This window comes from Barbatula barbatula (assembly GCF_947034865.1).
Source record: "Barbatula barbatula genome assembly, chromosome: 9".
NCBI lineage: Eukaryota > Metazoa > Chordata > Actinopteri > Cypriniformes > Nemacheilidae > Barbatula > Barbatula barbatula.
The window spans coordinates 5,663,510-5,683,474 of record NC_136772.1 but is presented as its reverse complement, the minus strand read 5'-3'; the positions used below and the strand labels follow the sequence as shown (position 1 = coordinate 5,683,474).

The 19,965-nt window shown below is 37.9% G+C and overlaps 1 protein-coding gene across 3 annotated transcripts in view; it reads right to left on the bottom strand.

The window, feature by feature from the left end:
- The window catches only part of adcy5 (adenylate cyclase 5), a gene marked incomplete at its 5' end in the record, with an annotated part of 60,007 nt that overhangs the window by 11,921 nt on the left and 28,121 nt on the right, over positions 1-19,965 (bottom strand). For all 3 annotated transcript variants that reach the window (XM_079463757.1, XM_079463758.1, XM_079463759.1), the window contains 8 exons: positions 139-161; positions 3,180-3,317; positions 3,620-3,761; positions 4,586-4,744; positions 6,354-6,481; positions 8,349-8,460; positions 16,130-16,251; positions 17,992-18,141. In XM_079463757.1, coding sequence (XP_079319883.1) covers positions 139-161; positions 3,180-3,317; positions 3,620-3,761; positions 4,586-4,744; positions 6,354-6,481; positions 8,349-8,460; positions 16,130-16,251; positions 17,992-18,141 — 974 coding nt within the window. The remainder of the gene's footprint in view (positions 1-138; positions 162-3,179; positions 3,318-3,619; positions 3,762-4,585; positions 4,745-6,353; positions 6,482-8,348; positions 8,461-16,129; positions 16,252-17,991; positions 18,142-19,965) is intronic.

Here is a 19,965-nt window from a genome sequence, read left to right as displayed (position 1 = left end):
TCATATATGTCGGTCTACTTTCCTAACACTTCACAAAACACCTTTTCACGGCAGATTGTTTTTTCATTGTAGTAAGGAAATATCAATAAAAGATTAGGCATGCAGGGATGGAAACGAAGATGTGTGACTGGTACTTACTTGTCTTTGGGATCTTCAAATCCCTGCAATAAAATTGACACAGAAAATGCATCATACGTCAGTGGAGTGCGAGTCAACATTCAAATATCGGCATTGTATAACAAAAACAACAGTGACCCCTTCTGGATAAACTTCAGACAGGGCATGACAATACATGTCCAATACTAGGGAGATAGGGAGCTCGGAAAGAAGCACTCAGAAAAAGTATTCAGATGGTCGTGTGCCTTTAAAACCTTCGTTCACTCAAAATCTGCAACCTACTGTACATTAAAGTAACACAAACAGACTTTGGAGTGATATGTGCAATATGCATAAGAAAAACAAAGCGCAAAGTGTCAGCTAAAAAACATCATACATCAAAAAACCGCAGATAGGTTTGTCAAGACAAGTGGGGACTATATTATGGGTCCTTGAAAAAAAACTGCTGGCAACATAATAGCGGTCACTAAATATATAGTTTCTCAAGACTAAGATGTACTCCCAAACATGGACTATGATCCAGTCAGTATGTGTTACTTCATTTGTTTCTTTCCTACGACTGAGCAACACCTTCTGGGCCAAATCGTGCCTCTAGACAATACAACAGACAAAAACAGGTGCTGTTGTTATTATGACACATATAATCTATTAATCTGAATACACCACATGTTCAGCCTTCATTTCTGCAGAGTTTGTGTAGGAGTGAACAGATCTCTGGCCATCAAATGAAGTTGATTTTAAAAGGTGCAGTGTGCCATTTCTGCTCTTCCAGGGTCTCCAAACAGAACACCAAAACATCGCTGTTTTAAGACACTTTACTGCAGGCTATTGGACTGACAACTATTCAAAAACTAGGGCTGTCAAATGATTAATCGTGATTAATCGCATCCAAAATAAAAGTTTGTGTTGACATAATATATGTCTGTGTACATTTTTGTATTTATAAACACAGAAACATATACATACATGAATATATTGTATTTTTAGGAAATATTTACTGTAGATGTATTTATCCAAATTTCCCAATCATTAAAATTTTATTTAAATGTTTATAAATGTTTATGTTTGATATTTCTCTTAAATATATGCTTGTATGTGTATGTTTTTATAAATACAAATATAATATTCACATTACACAGACATATATTATGTAAACACAAACTTTTATTCTGGATGCGATTAATCACGATTAATCATTTGACAGCCCTATCAAAAACGTATCCCTTTATAAAAATGAATATTTGATCAATGATGATTTACTCATGTTCCCTCTTATGCCATCCTAGATATAAATGGCTTTCTGAGGTTGAATATTATGTTTTTTGGTAAAAAATATCGTTCACATTTTTGCCTTCTGAAGTAAAATGATCTGTGAAAGAAAATGGATAATATTTGTAGCTTATTTAGCTAAACTGAAACATAACCAGCAATACATTTGAATATGGCGACATGTTCATATAGTCAAATCTCATTGGTTCTCGTGTGTGTTGCTATAATACAATATGACTAGTCTAGTCATGAGACATGCAACACACAATGAGATTTGAAGTTATGTAACTTGTAACCTATTTGAATATAGCACCTTTTGGGGGTCATGTTTTTGCTAATATGCTTGAAATGTATCTTAAAATGTCTTCAGAAGACTTCTTTCCACTTAAGACCTGTACATCCAAACTACAAGTCAATCCTTTAAAACAAATGAGTGAGATGTTTCTTAAAAAAGTTTTGATCTGAAGGTGTTTGCTCAAATGCCTGAAATGTGTTTTATGGACAAAAATATAACAATACATTTTTTATAAAAATGTTTTTGAATGAATAATGAAAACGAGCAGCCAAAAAGAGCTCAGAAAAGATGGAACTTATTTCAATATAATTTCAGATCTTATGGGCTGCCTTTTCTTTATTATTTAGTCCAAAACTTTATTTAAAAAAATGTTTTATAATGTAATGAGTTATGTTTTCACAATTTAGATCAAATGATTTTTAAGATCACAAAATACATTTCAGTCAAGTGATCATAAACCTTTGATGGGTAGTGCATATAGACGGTTCCCATAAGACCCACGGCACCTCGTCTGATGTTAACTTTTGGTTTGTGTATGGTTGTAATATAACACTTTTTTTTTAAAGATTTATTCTGGGGGCGTTTTTGCCTTTATTTGAACAGCTTATTTTTTAGGGAGGACAGGAAGTGGGTAAGAGAGAGGGGTTGGGATCGGGAAAGAAGGACCTCGAGCTGGGATTTGAACTCGGGTCGCCCGGAGCGCAATATGTATATCGGAACACTAACCACAGGACCATCGGCTCCGACTATAACAATTTATTTGTATATTATATATTGTTTGAAATTAAATTCTTGACATTGCTTCTTTGCTGAGGTCGCATGACGTTTGTTTATGTTGTTGCTGCTGACACAATCTATAGGAGGCGCTGGATATTCAACTGCAGAAAAAAGATTTACACATTTGGGATAGCTCAAGATTTAGAAAATTCAACTAATTTTTTCAGTGAACAATTCCATCGTTGTTGCGATGGAAAGCATTTTAATCCTAAATAAACTTGGATGTCTGAAATGTGTCTTAGTGAGAATAAGTTCACCTGGACTTTTGTGTCCCTTTCTACCATGTAAGTCGAGCTCAGATGGAACAGGTGAATTAGACAAAAAGAAATAAGGCCTATTCCCATGGAGTAGACACAGGAACTAATTGGTGGTTCCACTTTGCCTGATTAAATCCCCCGGGGTGAAATGTGATGCAATCCAGCTTTATTTAATTAAAGTGCAGTTCCCTTTGGGTTCCCGAGCTGCGGAACCAAATGAAAGTGCAGGGGCTACACAAAGAGATGGAAGCCATTTACAGTACCTGTGGCCCTAAAGCAAAGTCCTTGGGATCGTTTTGGCTTAGTTAACACATAAAATAAAAGTCCTCCCCTGTCAAATGCTTTGTCCTTCGACACAGAAGATAATGCGGGTTAGTCATGGCTATTACAGTAAATGCAAACCCAACTGTTTTTCAACCTTCATCCTACTTAATGCGGCACTTTTAAAAGTGTCTCTTCCTCACCATCCTCTTCATCTCCTTGGAAACCTGATTCCCTCCCAGGTGATTGTAGAAGGGTCGGTCCGTCCAGTGAGTGCTGTTATGGGTAACCGAGTTGGTCTGTTGCCGGTTCATCTTAGCAATCATGGCCTTTTCTTCTTTCTGTAAAGAAAAATGCATAACCGCGATTTCTTACGGTGTTTGCTTTTCAATGTCACATTCATTAACTAGCTTGTCTTTGGACGTCACTTTTTCCAGAATGTATTTACGTAACAATGGTTATAAATTCACTATCTAGCGCCCTGTGCCATGTGAGTCATGCCATCTCAGAGCGCTAGGTCCTTCTGCTGCAAAAGGAAAATAATTGCATAACGTCAGATTATAATCATTACGTTTATAAACAAGTTATAATGTTGAACATATTTTACATTTAATCTGTTGAAGTTGAGAAAAGGGGGTCTCACCTGTTTCTGACTGGAGCCCACAATGAGGTAGGTTTCAATGTTGTGCTTTTTGAGATAGACGTTTCTCTCTCCGCCGACTCCAGGTTCTACATCATAATCCCCGTTCAGGTAGTTCAGGGTTGCCTTGGTGATATGGATACGCCTGAGAGGATAAAAACACTTTAATGTGACATGTAAACAGGAAGCTGAGTTGAATCCATTCACAAACAATATTATGTCATGAATTACTCAACCACAAGTTGTTTCAAACCTGTATACATGTATTTGTTCCGTTCAACACGCAAAAAGAAAAATGTAAGGAACTGACATTTCTGAGGCACCATTGAAAACCTAGTGGGAAAAAATAAAATGGTAGTCAAAGGTGCCCCAGATATGTTTGTATTCCAAACATTCTTCAAAATATCTCATTGTGTGTTCAACAGAACAAAAATATATAATTGTTTTTACTACTTTGGTAGTCAATGGTGACCCAGAAATCTCAGCTGCTAACATTCTTTCTTTGTGTTCAACCAAACAAAGAAATGTATACAGGTTTGGAAAAACTTAAGGTTGAGGGATTCGTGACAGAATCTTTATTTCAGGGTGAACGGTCCCTTTAAGTATTTGAAATTATGCAGTGTTAAACATTCATTGTCACATCAACCTCATCACATTACACGCTGTGAGGTACTGTTATCACCTTGGGATTAAACAGTTTTTTTATTTAAACTCAATTTCCACAAAAATGTCCTGACTCTCGGTAGTTCGATCAAAAACATAATGAAAGCAGTTAGGTGGAATGGATTGCACTGGGAATTGTTTAGACACTTGTCCCAACTTGCCTTGTGTTAATGAAAAAAGAAACACATTCTCAGATCCTACATAAAGAGTTACAGGGGCTTCTTTCCTAGGATGTTCTGAGGTGAGAAAAAACACCATAACAAACATCCAAAGGTTTGAAAAGTAATTCAAAATTCATAAACCTACCCTGCTTTGCCTCCAGCTTCCATGTGATTGGCCAAGGTCACATCGTTGGACCAGACATCAAACTGCCACTTCCTTAATCCCAGCACCCCGCAGTGCACTCGCCCGCTGTGGATACCCACACGCATGTTCACGTTCACACCAGTGACTTCTCTCACCAACCTAGAGAACAGACAGAAAAAAAGACAAACTGTTGATAACTCTGTGAATTATGTATATTAACTATTAACAACATGCCAAAACTGACCTCTACACAAATTGATATTTTACAGTATTTACAGTACAGTATGCATGTAAAAAACAGTGAGCTGTGTCACTTTATCTTAAACTGTCCTTAAGTCAAGGTAAAGGAGACCGATGTGTAACTGATGAATATTTCGGGATGTCTGTTATCAACATAAATGCAAAAATTGAGGTTTAATTGAGGTATACTATGTCCTCACATTTCAAATATTTGCATAAATGTAAATGTCAAGTAGGTGACCAGAAGTGATGCTGGACAATACAATACAATACGCCAAAAGGCCTACAATTGTACAATAGGCCTATTTGCTTTTAATGCCTCTTCAAATTGGATTAAATTAATCAAATGATGAAGTGTTTAGTGCAAAATAGACAAAACACTCAAGTTTTCAAGTGTTCATAGAAAAAAAATGTTTGCACAAAAAAAGCAAACTATAGCATACCAGGGACAATGGGTTTTAGTCAAATAAAAAACAACACGTTCATAGAAAGTAACGCATAGTTTAGCTCGGTACAATCAACAGTAACAGCTGCTTTGTCTCATGGTTTAATGTCTGAATTTTTTGTCAAATGCGTTTTCACCTCCCATTATTCACATTTTTTTTTCGCAAAAATGAAAAACCACCTCAAGCGAGCGTAAAATATTGTGCTTTCATCACTGAAACTTCAAAATGCGCATAAAACCGGGGTAAGGGAAACCCGCATATTGACAAATTATTCTCCCAGTTTTTCACATTTGTTGATCCACTCTCAGTAATATTTAGTAGCCATTCTCATAGGTCTTGACTCATGCATGTGTTGTGTACTTTTTTCTTAAATTCTTCTCAAAGCTGAACTTTAAATTGAATTGACATTTAAACAAACATTAAATACGTTTTTATAATACATTTGAAGAAGAGCAAAGATGTCATTTTTTCAAACTTCAAAGGGATGCTACCCCTTTCCCCCACATCAAAAAGGTGCCAAAGTGGATACACTCTCCCTGAATTACACCTTTTAACTTGGCGCAAGTTAACGCCGCACATAGTGAACCGGACGCCACACACAGCAAACAAGCCATCAAACCCCTTTGAACATTGAGGGTGACAGGCAAGTCTGTGGAAAAATGGTCTCTTCCTGTGTGATATGGCGCTGGGGCTGTTGGCTGCGGCTCGGAGGAAAACCCACATGTGCTCAGTGGAGCAGAACCCAAGTCCCTACCAATCCTGCCTTAACAAACAACTGCTCAGACATACTCCACGTTAGAGAACGTAGGCCCCTGTACATGACCACATGCAGAGACAATGTCTACTCAATTAAAAGACCCTCTGAACCATTGTACCGTCTAGCTGAAGTGTCGCTTTCCAAAACAGGAAACTTTTCAGGAATTTGAAAGGGCAATAAAAGGAAGTGTTTGATCTTCAGAATACCGTATGTGGGTCTATTGCACTACTTTACTACTGTAGCCTCACCGAATTATAAGAACTTTACGCGGCACAGAGGTCATGCTGTTCTTCCTCATGAACAGAAGAGTCTCTGTTATACTCACGAGATGGCTTCAATCATGTCCACACCCATCTCCACGCAGCAGTGCGCATGGTCGGCACGGGGCTCGGGCAGCCCTGACACGCAGTAGTAGCAGTCGCCCAGAATCTTAATGCGCAGACAGTGATTCTCCTGCAGACAGAATGATTAGACACCAAGAGTCAAAATTACATTTTTGGACAATTGCAGACGAAGTGAGAAAACTGCTTCTTTAAATATAATATTTTAGCCCATATTGCATTACAATTCTTGGCCGTGGTTGTCCTTGCATATTTGTGGCAAACAGCACAGGTAGATTAAAAGAAAATGGAAGAATAATTTGTGACGATTACTTTTTCTATGCAGCCCTTCAGCGCTACACCCTGTATGTCACTTCATACTGTATCACTCACTAGGGTGGTTAGATGGTCCTTATGAGGAATGCGTCACATTTACAGCCTTGATCAACTCATATCAACACCACATACTTCAAACGTTTTTCCTTTAATGGGAGTGGATTTTATGTAGGAATTTAAATGATTTATGAAGAGAAAACAAGTCTAAACCAAATCCCCAAATGGTTTAGAAAGGTCAGATTTTAATCTGGTTTGTCTGCAGTGTATTTTTATGTAATAAAAGAAAAAATGTAACTCAATTTGTTGTGATATTTTGCTTGGAAAATCTGAGTAGTCCGAAGAATGGCCTGCACTCATCTGTGTAAAGGCTGGGTAACGCTGTATAAACAGAAAGCCCATTAGGACTGATCTGTAACAGGGCTAATGGATTTCAAAGAGGCAGTTTAATATTAGGCGCTTTCCAAGAATCGGTACACTTTGGTGTGTGCGGTGACCTTTTTTAAAGATGAGGTAACACACGCAGTTTCTGCCAATCTCATATTAATCTTGAGAATCTATACAGTAGTATTGAATAGTATTGAAAAAGAGATAGTACGACGATTATTTCCAGAAAAAATTCCTGGAGGTGGGCAGGGGGGGACGGAACTACAGCACGAGCGCACAATACATCATCGTATTATCCCGTTGTTTACATAATGCACAAAGATGCAGATTGCCAACAAAACCCAAACATATGACTTAGTTTGACTTGCCGTGTGCGGTTGTAGTAAAATATCTTCTTCATGCCTTAAAACATCTTTGCTACATTTAGTATACAAAACAATCATAAATATGCAAATTAGTCCCCGCCTCCAATCAATCACGTCAGTTGTACTTGATCAACTCGGTCAACTGTGTGACGCGAATGCTTACGTGTTCGTGATGTAGGAAACTGAATCTTTGAAGAGAAAATACTATGCAATGCTAATAAATGTACACATGGTTTGTCCTAAAGAATAGTAAAAACCCCATTAAAAGTTAAATTAATAACATTTTTTAATCATTTTTTATTACTTGATTTTCGTATTTTGTATCTTACTTGTGGAAAGTGGCATAAAGTATGATTCTCTAAAGTACTGTTAGGTGTTTATATTGTAAGTCTAAAAAAAACAAGCTGAGCAGAAGAAGAAGCCTGAGGCTGGGCACAGGACCCACGCAGCAGGCCCGGGTCGCATGACAACCACCTGAGTGTCACCCCAGCACATGTCTCGATTTAACCAGATACCCACACAACAACCTCTATTGTTGCTCGTCGGGCGAAAGTGCGCATGCAAACTTCCATGTCTTTTCTGCCCGAAGGTTTCAAGAAGTGTGCAAACATTTGCAGATGATTCTGTCTGGATTGCATCTCTCTGCGCTGGCAGAGGACGTGCACGCATGCATGCCGACTTCACTGCGATGAGTCACTGACCCTGGTGGAGATAACAAGTAGATAGCTGGACTGGAAAAGCAGCGGGGATCGTTGTGCAAACCGTGAATGCAAACACTCTTCCGACAGGAGGGAGGAACGTCTGTCTTAGTCGACTGCGCGAGTGGGATGCAGGCGGAATGAATATCATTCTGTCTCAGCTTGCCACTGTATTGTGCTAAAAAAGCTGTTCGTGGGCCGATCTGCGGATACTTACGGCAGCTAGTTTGTCAAATCGTGCAAACAGCTCGTTGAGGGTCATCACTAACTCCTGCGCGGTACACTGGGAAGCCAGACTGGTGAAGCCCTCGATGTCAGCAAAGAGAATGCTGAGGAGACAAAGAGAGGGAGACATCAAAGAGTTATACATGAGTGTTCTGTATTAGACATCATCCATCATGTAGCTGCGGAAAAATAAGAGACCATTCCACATTTTAATGTAAACAGCATTTCCAGATGTATTGTGGCCATTCCAGTCCAGTGTCTGTTTGAGTCTTAACAAAATAAAATCTCTGGTGTGACAAAGTCATCCAACAGCAATTTAACAGACTGCGCACATATCAAGACACATGAAAACTTCTTATCACATACGAAAATCATTGTCTAACTTTTCCCAAATACAAATATTACTATTGCATTGCTTAAAAGTAAATATGAACTTGTTTTCTTTGCTGTGTTTGAGGTCTGAAAAAATACAGAGATATATTTTCTGTTATATTGAGCGTTTTCTCCAGTTTTCATATTCTGCAAATAAATACAAAAAGAAAAAAAATATAATTAAAAATTTGGGAGAAATTTGTTGAAAATCAACATTTTATCTAAACGCATACCTATAAATAGTAAATTCTGAACATTTTAAATAATTTTGAAATGGTCTCTTAATTTTTTCCACGGCTGTATATAAGTTTACATTTATATTAAGTTTATAAATGTAGTAGATAGAAAACAAAAACCATTGGTACAATCCAAGGATAAACATCTGTTGGGTTATAAATTAACCTATGCTGGGTTGTTGGGTCAAAAAAGAAAATTTTCTGGGTTAATTTAACGAGTGGGGTTCGCCCCTTTTTGACCCAACCTAGAATCTGGCTATATTTAAAGAGTTTGGTTCCAAAATGAGAACTCTGTTTAACATTTGTTTATGTTTTAAATTGTGCATTCCAATCAATATCAATTAAACTGCAGTTGGTTTGTTATGATATAAGTCATAAAACAAAAAATACAGCTAACTATTAATAAACCCCCCAAAAAATAGGTCAAATCACACACAGCTATTCTTTTCAACAGACTATTTGAAAGGCAGACTTTACATAGATACAATATCAGCTACATAATGTGCTCCCAGCATTACAGCTCCATTACCATGTCAATGGCACAGCAGACAGGTTTTGACGTGAGCGTGCGTTCTCTTTACCATTAGATGACATTTATATTACTGTAGGACAATGTTGGGTCCACTGAGAAAAAAACATGAGTACAGCATAAAAATGCCCTGTGGGAGTCCAGTAATATATATGGCTCTTCTTTGCGCTTCGAACGCCAGACCAAACAAAAGCTTATGGGATGTAATGCCTTCTACTATTCAATATTAATTTGCAAAGCATTCACTAGATGCTGACACTGATCAAGCTGTATTCCAAACAGCTCAGGGCTGGTTTGACACTCAACTTAGCGTTGACATTTTTTAATAAGACTGTGGTCAACGTTGCTTCTCTGTTTGGACTCAAAAGCTCGGTATCGAAGATGATTTCCAGAAATGTTTAAAGTTGCCTAGAAGGGAGGAACTTCACACACAACACAATGTCACAGCTAAAGAATCATCCCATGTGATCATTGTCAAGCTCGCTAAAGACAGAGGCAACTCAAGTGTACTAGTTTTAGAGCTTTAGGCAATTGTTAGCTGAAAGACCAAAATGTTTACAATCATGGAAAGCGTCCTGCCAATACGGACACATACGTTTTATGACATTATTCTGTATTTCACCTTCTCATCAGATTTGGGGCTGTGAAGTAAACTAACCCCTAAAAAAGGAAGGGGTTCTTATTACATCCCACCCTAACTTCCCGTTTCAACAACACCAATACATCATGCAGTGCTTAAGTTGTGTGTAAGTTTTTGAAGGATCTATTAACAGAAATGCAATATAATATACATAACTATGTCTTTAGAGATGTACAAACACCTTACATAATGAAGCTTATGTTATGTTTTTATTCTTTCAGAATGAGCTATTTCTATCTACATACACTATGTAGTCCTCTCACATGGAATTCGCTATGTGTTTGCTACAGAAGCCCAAAATGGATCGAGCGCGTTTCGTAAATACGTGACATCCTTAAGAAAATAATCAAATACTCAACGACATCTTTGTCCAGGGTTAGCCATGGTAGTACTTCGATAGGGAGTGAGCCGTTGGTAGCAATTAGCAACCTTACCACTAGCTGCCGCTAAAATCTCCACACTTCTCTTTTAAAAGCATGTCAATGAGTTTGTAAACACACTATTTTAAACAAAGCAATTAACATTGAGAAATAGCCATCTTCTCAACTCTTAGGGACCCACTAGGCACTGTGTGTTTGTATGTCTCCTTAATTTGACAGTATATTTCATAATGCTTATGAGATGATGATTTAAATCAGGTGTGTTAAATAAGAATGACATACTAAATGTACAACGCTGTGTATCCCCGGCCCCAGGGAAGCATTATATGCGATGTGGACAATAGATCCCCCAGCTGCAGTTTAGCCCACTCCCAACCCTATGATATCATGACACCATTCAGATGTATTATTTATTTTAATAGCCCTGATCAAAAATAAATTATCCAAAACACGAGTTGCCTTTACAACAGTGCCAAGTCAACGGACCTATAACAAGCACTTTGGCTGGATAGACCGTGTTTACGATGAACCAATATTTAATGTGGTTTCTCCCATATGAAACTCTTATTTTCTGGATGCTGCGAGAGCATGTTGTCAAAGCACAGATTATTCATTCGAGGATGAGCCATGCGGCTTTGCAGTGGTCCATGTGTGTGTGTGCATCATTGCACATCATTAGAAAATTTTCCATCTCCCTACAGTATGTCGCCTTGACAAGAGCAATTTACCATAGCAGTCCAGCAACCTCTCCAGGACCAAGTAGGAAAAAAGTAGAATAACTAAGAACTTCAAGATGGTTTTCAAGATCATAATATTTTATAAGATCCTTGTAGATTTCATTGAATCTTGGCCTAAGACTGCTAAAGCGGGTTGTTGCTTAAAGGGATACAGCCGGAACTGGTGCAAAATCTCACCATATAATTACAATAAATTACATAAGCTAACGCCTATTTATTGACAGAAAACATAATAGAAGATTTCATTATCTTGGGAACGTTCTGTGTTTGCTGGGCTTCTAGTCAAAACCGCTGAAGCGTGCACATGAACCAGGAACACCAGAACTGAATGGAAAGGTACCGAACTCTTACATGGACATTTTGTTTTAAATCTCTTCCAGACGGCTGAGTTGATGGAAAAAAAACCCACTCCATTTCGTCTCCCCTCCTTCAGCCATTCGCTTATCTATCAGTGCCCTCGCCCCACAAAGATGTAATATACACCTGTGTAGCGTGAGTGGCTTATTTAATGATATTAATGAAAAAGCGGAAGGAAATCAATGGCCTGCAAAATAGAAAAATGTCCCCGGCTAAGGTACAAAACGATAACGAATTCTGTTGAGTGTATTGTATGCAGTATGAGGCTAGTGAAGAAAACATGTTAAAACATGCGCGCCTAGAGAGTCAGAGCGCAAACTACTAAATTGAGTTCACTTTCACATCCTCTTACTCTGAGGGCACCGCTAGACCCCTTTTACTGGGGCACGTGCCCCAGTATATATCTGCTGTGCCCCAGTATACATTTCAAGTTTAAGTTAACTATTTTGTTTATAAAACCGATCCATGCTCGCGCATTTTAACCGGTCCGAAAACAAACTCGCGCCATGCTTTTACACAGAAATCCATGTCCCCGCACGTCAGTGTGTTTCCTTCCAACAACTGCGGCACACAGCTGCGTAGTGCGCACGCAGGCTCGCAAGGGGACGACACGCGACAGCGTTTGGCGATGAAAACATGAGTTCATAAATAATAGAAATCATATTTAGACTCTATTATTAAGCCCCTGTAGATGCACATCAGTATTTGTTTGTGCAGAGCAGGGAGATGGAAGCAGAAAGAAGATAATGAGTTTGAAATCTTCTAGTCATACTTTTAAAATAAAAGTGCACAATACACTACTTTTGAATTCATTATTGAATTTTATTGCGATTCATCTCAGAAAAGTAATGCGATTCATCATTTTAATGGAAGCCTCCCGTTAAGTACACCGCAACCCCTTCTATTAGTCATAGATCAGAGGTCTCCATAGCTGATGGATCTATTAAAGTTAGTGGCTATATATAGCGCCTCAAATAAAAGGCCTCCCCTGAGTGGGTGGATTAAGGTTAGTTGATTCAAAAAGAGATAGTGCTGTTCTCGGAGGGCAGGCCTAAAGCTGTCTGGGCTATAGAAGCATCTCAGGCGGATCTTTAAACCTCATTTAACTTTGAGGCTTGAGGTGACTCATCAGCTTCCCGCCGCCTGGACCAAAAATGACGCTGTAGTGTGGCGCTATGGCAGCGCTGTTATGAAAAGGGAAACCAAACACATTATGGGCTCAGGAGTATCTCTGCCGGCTGTAATAAACACACTTTATGTCCTTTGCTAGGTGTTAGTAATCTGGGGCTTTTAAGCGTGTAAACATGACGCAGGGCATGAAATGAAATCCAGTCTTTCCCTAATGGAAAACTTATCTACATCATTAGCACTATGGAAACCTTACTTCTCACAGGAAAGTAGGTGTGGTGTCCTATCACAGATGTGAAAAAGAATGAACACAACCCTCCTTTGTTTGAGATTTCTCTCTAAAGAAAACAACGCAAAATTATACAGTATGTGACTCATCCTGCACGGCACACGCTTTTGTCCAATGAAATGTTCACTTCAATGTCCCTCCACCAAAGCCAACTGTGACCAACAAGTAGCCTAGTAAATCATTACGCATGGCTATCACAAAAAACTTATTTTATATGAAATTCAAGCATCATAAAAATTATAGTGGCCTCCTGTAGTCTCCATACTACATACCCATAATACATTTATGCAATGCAGAATATTCTTGAAGAACACGGTGGGATAAATGTTGTTACATAGATATGGTTGACTGTTGTTTTTGTCATTGGCTCCAAAACAATGATTCTTGCTGATGACAATCCTAATGCGTTTTTGATGACAGCAACCCTAAAGGTCAAATTGAACCACTCTCTGCACATGCCAAATTACCTTTGAAATCAGGATGGCTTATTCTTACTGCGTTGACAGAACAAAATAACAAAAAAGACAGGAACTGAACTGTCTAGTCGGGCAGTATTACACTGCTGAGAGGGAAATCGCCCCAGGAAGCCATGTTTTATAGTACGAAGTCACTCTTCCTGCTTGTATAACATGACACCCTAAATCCTTCGCAGGTCACCACTCGGCCTTTATCAAAGCAGCAGGTCGTAAGGTCTTTACTTCAGACCCCTCACCCCGGAAGTGCCAGGGCAGCTGGTTTTCATCAACACATCAGTTCAGCCTCTTTAACGGATGCTAAAAACACATCTTATACAACCCTGCACTTGACTTTCACTTGTTTAAATACTGTATGACCGCTTCTTTGAGACCCGGGATGTGCCACTGTTCTCTATGGATGCAAAATCAGAATTTTCGCGATTCATTTGCAAAAAGCTTTTAAATTTGTTTCCAAAATCATGTTTTGTGCATTCCAAGTAAAAACAATCAAATAACAATTGGGTGGTTTTGATTAAGTAATAATCTCAAAAACAGTTGCCTAACTAACACAAATAATAATAAATCAAGATATTTGTTTTTGCAAATAAACTCTTCATTTGAATTCTCTGCAATTGAATTAACTTCTTGGCTCCTAGGAATTGAAATATGATTTGACAATTTTTCAATTGTACTTTATTTAGGACTTTCAATAAAGTTGAGGTAGTACACAAGATGCCAATTATACGTTTTTCATTTTTAAAAATGAGATTCACAAATGTGCCAAAATCATTTTGAAGTGTGAATTGGATAAACATGATCATATTTACAACATATGGTTTATTTACTTTATGTTGATTAGCAATATTTGAAATATCCCCTATTTGATAATCTATTAAAATTTGTGAACATTCTGTGTTGCTGTATGACCATTTTTTATCTGTTTTAATGGCTGAATTAAGTATTTTAATAGTATTTTTTCACATATCCGGGAATTATTTCTGGGAATAGACATAGTTAGTCAAATGATAATAATGTAAACTGCAAACCAGTAAGTTCTTCCTTCAATTCAATTTCCAAATTAACATCCTCCGTGTTAAAATTCAATACAAAATCAACTCTTGAATTAAAGGAGAAACTATTCTTAAATTGTAAATCTCTCTTCATCTGTAGCCCTTTTAGTTGTGAAACTAATTGTCAGCACATTAATCTAATGATGAATCTAATGATTCACATACCTGGTGCCACGGCAGATGAACTACCTACTTGTTCCTTTAGCAGAACTCCCAGATTCTTCATCCCACAACTGTGTGGGTTTCCCTCAAGAGCAAAGACTGTTACATAACCGTCCTCAATGAAACCACTGGGTCCTCGAGTAACAGACCTACTGTATCAATATTCTACTTGGCGATATGAGAGGCAAAGCATATCACTTGGCTGAACACTTATACTGACTCATCTGAAAGGAAAAGACAAACTCTCAACTACAGACAACAACATAGGTCAAGTGAACCTCCATGCACCGATATCTAATAGATATCATGCATACATTTTCGTCAACTTGGTTAGATTTGAGAATTATCATGCAAAGTTTTTTCAAGTTGCAATAATCAGTTCCATGCTTCAATGCGCATTTTCAAGAAAATAACAAAACACTTACAAAGTCAGCTAGAAATGTATTAGTAGGTAAATGGAATTTCTGTTGCTTTATATGCAACTTCAAAAAGACCAACCTCCAAACATCATTCGCAAATATCTGGGTGTGAATGGTCATCCTGCATTACACAACATGTCAATCAGACAGGCCATTTCTGCAATTCTTGGCCAGAATAAATTGCAATGAATCCCAGACGTATTGCCTGCAGTCAAGTGCGAGTTTGCAGAACATGCTGTGAAAACATTGCGTCCGATTCCTTACTTTCAAAATCTGTTGCCATAGGGTTGAACAGCAGATGTTGTCAATCTGCAATCCTATCATAGTAAAGGTCTGGTGTAGATTAATAATCCCCATTCGTACTGTTCGTGATCAACTATATGAGACAAGCCACTGCTCATCTTTCTGAGCCACAAGAGGGAGCAAAAGTTAAAACTAAACTAAACTAAAACCATGAGCTATGCACCAAAAACAAGTTGCCTAACTACGGTATAGAGGGTATCCATTGACATCATTTTCCCACGTGAACGCGCCGGGACACGCCCCCCTTGAGGGGCAGGACATGTTGCCCTGAGTGGTAAAACAAGCAGCAAAATGGAGAATAGTAGAAACAAAGAAACCGGGACTTAAACACAAATTATTCCAATTATTTGCTGAAACTACGAGCAGCTGGACTCAACAGGGGTCCTTAAGATCCTTCCCTATGATTTACAAAGGGATCGGCCGCTGAAATATTGCACGGAATTGCGTTTCCTGATATTGTAAGGAGTCATTTTGTTGAGCATTTTGTGGGCTCTCGTGGTGTTCACGTAAAGTGAAGACACGTCCGTACCCTCTATTCTCCCACAGAGCCTCTAAACCTTAAAACTTCTCACCTTCATTAACTGTAAAATAATTATAATTATTATAACAATAGGTCTGAGAGAAAAGGTTTTATAATTGCTTTCAGGTGCAAAGGCAAACTACTGTCCACCAAGCTATTCATGGGGTCTGTCCTACCTGACATTGTCATGCTTCTGAATGTAGATCTTGTGGAACATCATATCCTCCTGTTTGGCATTTATGTCGTCTTTCATCTCCATGGCGACATGTCGAGGAAGCACAGAGAGTAGGAGGCGTTCCTGAAATTGTTGACAATGATGGGGTAGAAGAAATACTTGTAAAAAGAGTGACGTGCTATGATGGTCAGAATATTTGGTTAATCTTCTCAACCGATCTTCCATAAGAGGACATCTATCCATCTACTGTAGTACTATGTACTTTTCATCCATCTATCTACTGTACATCTATCTCTCTTTATCTATCTACTTTACATTAGGGATGCCAAAAGATAAATTGCGATTAATCACATCTAGATTAAAGGTTTGTGCATAATATAAATCTGTGTACTGTGCATATTTATTTTGTGTTTATAAACACACACAAATATATGGATACACATTTAGGAAATATTTACATGTATTTATTTATGTTTACCAATAATTTCAATTATGTATGAATGTTTATTAACTTTTACATTTACATTTTCTTAAATATATGCATGTCTGTTTTTATAAATACAAAATTAATTATGCACGATACACAACGAAAAAATGATGTAAAGAAACTTTTATTCTGGATGCGATTAATAGTTTGATAGCCCTACTGTACATCTATCCATCTACATCTATCTTCTGTACATCTATCCATCTATCTATTGTACATCTAACAACATCTATCTATTGTACGTCTATACAACTACATCTATCTGCTCTACACCCAGGGCTGTAGAGTAACAATATACATGTAAATTCATTACGTATTTTAAATACAAAATTTGAGTAGCTGTAGTTCATTACAGTTACTTTTAAATGGGTGGTAATAAAAATACAGTTACATCCGAAAAGTATTTTAAAATTACCAAAGTGATGAATGAATATGTTTTTTTATTAAAATATTAAAATAAACTGTAACAGGCAATTAATGTAAACAGCAATCTGTGATTCTCTGACTGAATTTATACAAATTGCCACATTACACTTGAATCTATATTGTCTGTCTGTCGTTATATGTTTTCATGTTTTGTGGGAGTGGTTTGTGAGTTTTTTAGGTAATTTAGACTTTTTGCCTCACAGTTCTGACTTTTTCCTCTCAATTGTGAGTTTATGATTTACAATTCTGACTCATTTTCTTGGGCCTAGTCCACACATGCAAGGTTATTTTCATAAACTGAGTTTTCCTTCCTCGTATTAAAAAAAACCTACATCCACATGAAAACGCAAAAGCACGCTATAAAGGGCTGTCAAACCAACAGGTGGTGATATAACCCTAACCATTAAGCAGTATCGGCCAATCACAAGCCTGAGACCTGATGTCAAACTTCCAACGTCATACGGCAATCTCTGTAAAAAGTGTTGTCACCGTCTACATGACAACACTGAAACCGGAGTTTATCAAAATCTTCACCCTGGCAGGAGTTTTAAAATAAAATGGTTTTGGTGACTGAGGACTGCTTTTGCATGTGGAGGAACAGCCAAACCGCAAAAACTGCGGTTTTGAAAATACATATGTACGTGCGGACAGGGCCTTAGTATTGTGAGACATACAGGACACTCACAATTGTGGACTATTATGTCCAATGAAGGAAACTGAACTGATGTTGTTTAAAGTAATATGCAGAGGAAAGCCAAGTCCTCTGGTTATCCCTTAGTGCTACGTACACAAATGCTTGCGTTACGATGGATAGATACATATTTATCTATCTACCTGTCTGTCTATCTACATCTGTCAACCGTGTGTGTATTTCTAGAAAGTATATCTAGAAAGTAAAAATGAAGACCTATTTGGCAGCCACCAGAAGTGGTCTTAAAAGTTGGTCTCACCTGTTGCTGGTTTTCTCTTTGAGAGTGCAGTCGTGCTTGAATACATTCTCTGGTCTCCTGGAAGGCCTGTCTCTGTGAGCCCTCCGCTGGGTAATGCGTGCACACACCGACTATATTACTGCAGGAGAAGATCAGGACATTGGACACAAGCTGGGGAAAACAGCAGAAAACAACATAAACAATAATGCACATCAACAACAACAGGTTTCTCGTAGAGAATCGTTGCCGAAAGTACATTTGAAATGACTAAAACTTAGTTTTAAATAACGGTTTATCACCACAATGTGTACTTATTCACGTTCACTCGTAAAATCAAAACACTTTGTAAACAAACCATTTTGCAAGTCCGTTTAAAAAAGGAACACTGGTGTTTGGTTCAAATAAAGCTACAGGAAGTCTCGGAGTCTAAAAATAGACTGCATGATAAAGACTAGCCAGACAATCGGGAAGCTGTTCAGTGTCAACGCATTTCAATTTATCATGGCTTAAACCCCTCCTCCCTCTCTTTCACAAGCTGGGTCAGGAACAGGGCGTCTTGACTCCTTCCAAACTCTGGTATTAGGGGCAGCGGGGTTCGTTTCCACAATATCTCTGTCTGAACTGTACTGAACTTCAGCGGTATATCTCTTCTATGACCTCAGCCTCACCAATCCCTTCAGCCTAATATGGCTTATGTGTTATATCATGACTTTATTATTTGTTGTATTTGGACCATAGAAATAGAATAAGCAGAGGAATGCTAACTAGTATGAAATGGGCGGCGTAATGAGCAAAATAATATTGTCTTAAATTTTTAGATACGATGATACTAGTTCTTCGGTTTTAAAGTCAACATGAAATCAAATTTTTTAAGTTTATGTGTGGGCAACGCCTGGTTTGGTGCGAATATATTGTTATTCAAAAGTAAAGATAATTGTTGCGAAAAATGTTTTATTTGTTTTTCAGGTACTGAAGCTTAGATGAAAAGATATTAAAAACACGTCTCCAATAAGTGTCTCCCCAGAAAACATTTATTAACAAACAACATCTGCCAAATGTCGTGAACAGGTGTGAGTTCAGAGTAATGACATTAAAAGGTCAAACTTTAATGCTCTTCTGCGTTTTATGTTGAAAGCAATTGTAAAAAAAGTATAAACAAACAAACATGAAGAGTGTTAACTAAAATAAACAAAGTACATGAAGCATCATGCAAAAGAAAAATCATTAAACCTTTCAAAACGAGGTTTGCGTAATGTTTACTGTTCATTCTTCCTCATTTGTAAGTCACTTTGGATAAGTGTCTGCTAAATCAATAAAAGTAGTAAATCATATAGTAGTAATAAGTAAATAAATACAGTTTTCTCATTTTTAGGTAAACAATTTGTAGTGAGTAAGTCACAGAGACTAAAAGTAAAGATTTCCATTTCTAATACACATTGCTCTCCTCAGCTGCAGTATTGGTGTTACTCGTAGTGCAATTTCATTTCAGCCGAGTTAACGTCTTCAGATTTAATATGTGATATCAGAACATTATCGTAGGGCAGCAGCTGCATTAGTGTTGGGTGTATGTCTGTAGTACTGAATGAAAAAGCTCTGGTCAAGTTCTGTATTAACCCGAGTTCCAGCAGTACCACTGAAACGCGCATACTCTCGCTTCAGATAAGACGTCCAACCCACAATGCAAATATTCCGGGGCAACAACCCTCGCTATTAATAAACTCCCTTTTCACGTTCCGCAATGGCCCTATTAGGAAGCTGGCAAAATCACAGAGTGGGATGGGACTCGAAACAATGCTTTTGTTTAGTAGCTTAGTAGTGTAGTAAGCTTTCGTTTTTTAAACATTAATGCATGCATCACACTTCTCGAAGCTTCCAATCCGTTGTTTTATTTACAAATAATATATAACCCACCAGCTTGACGGATGTATCCACGTTGTGCAGATGGAGGATATATAGACAGGCCAGCCATGGCTCTTCTGGGAGGTCAATATCTCA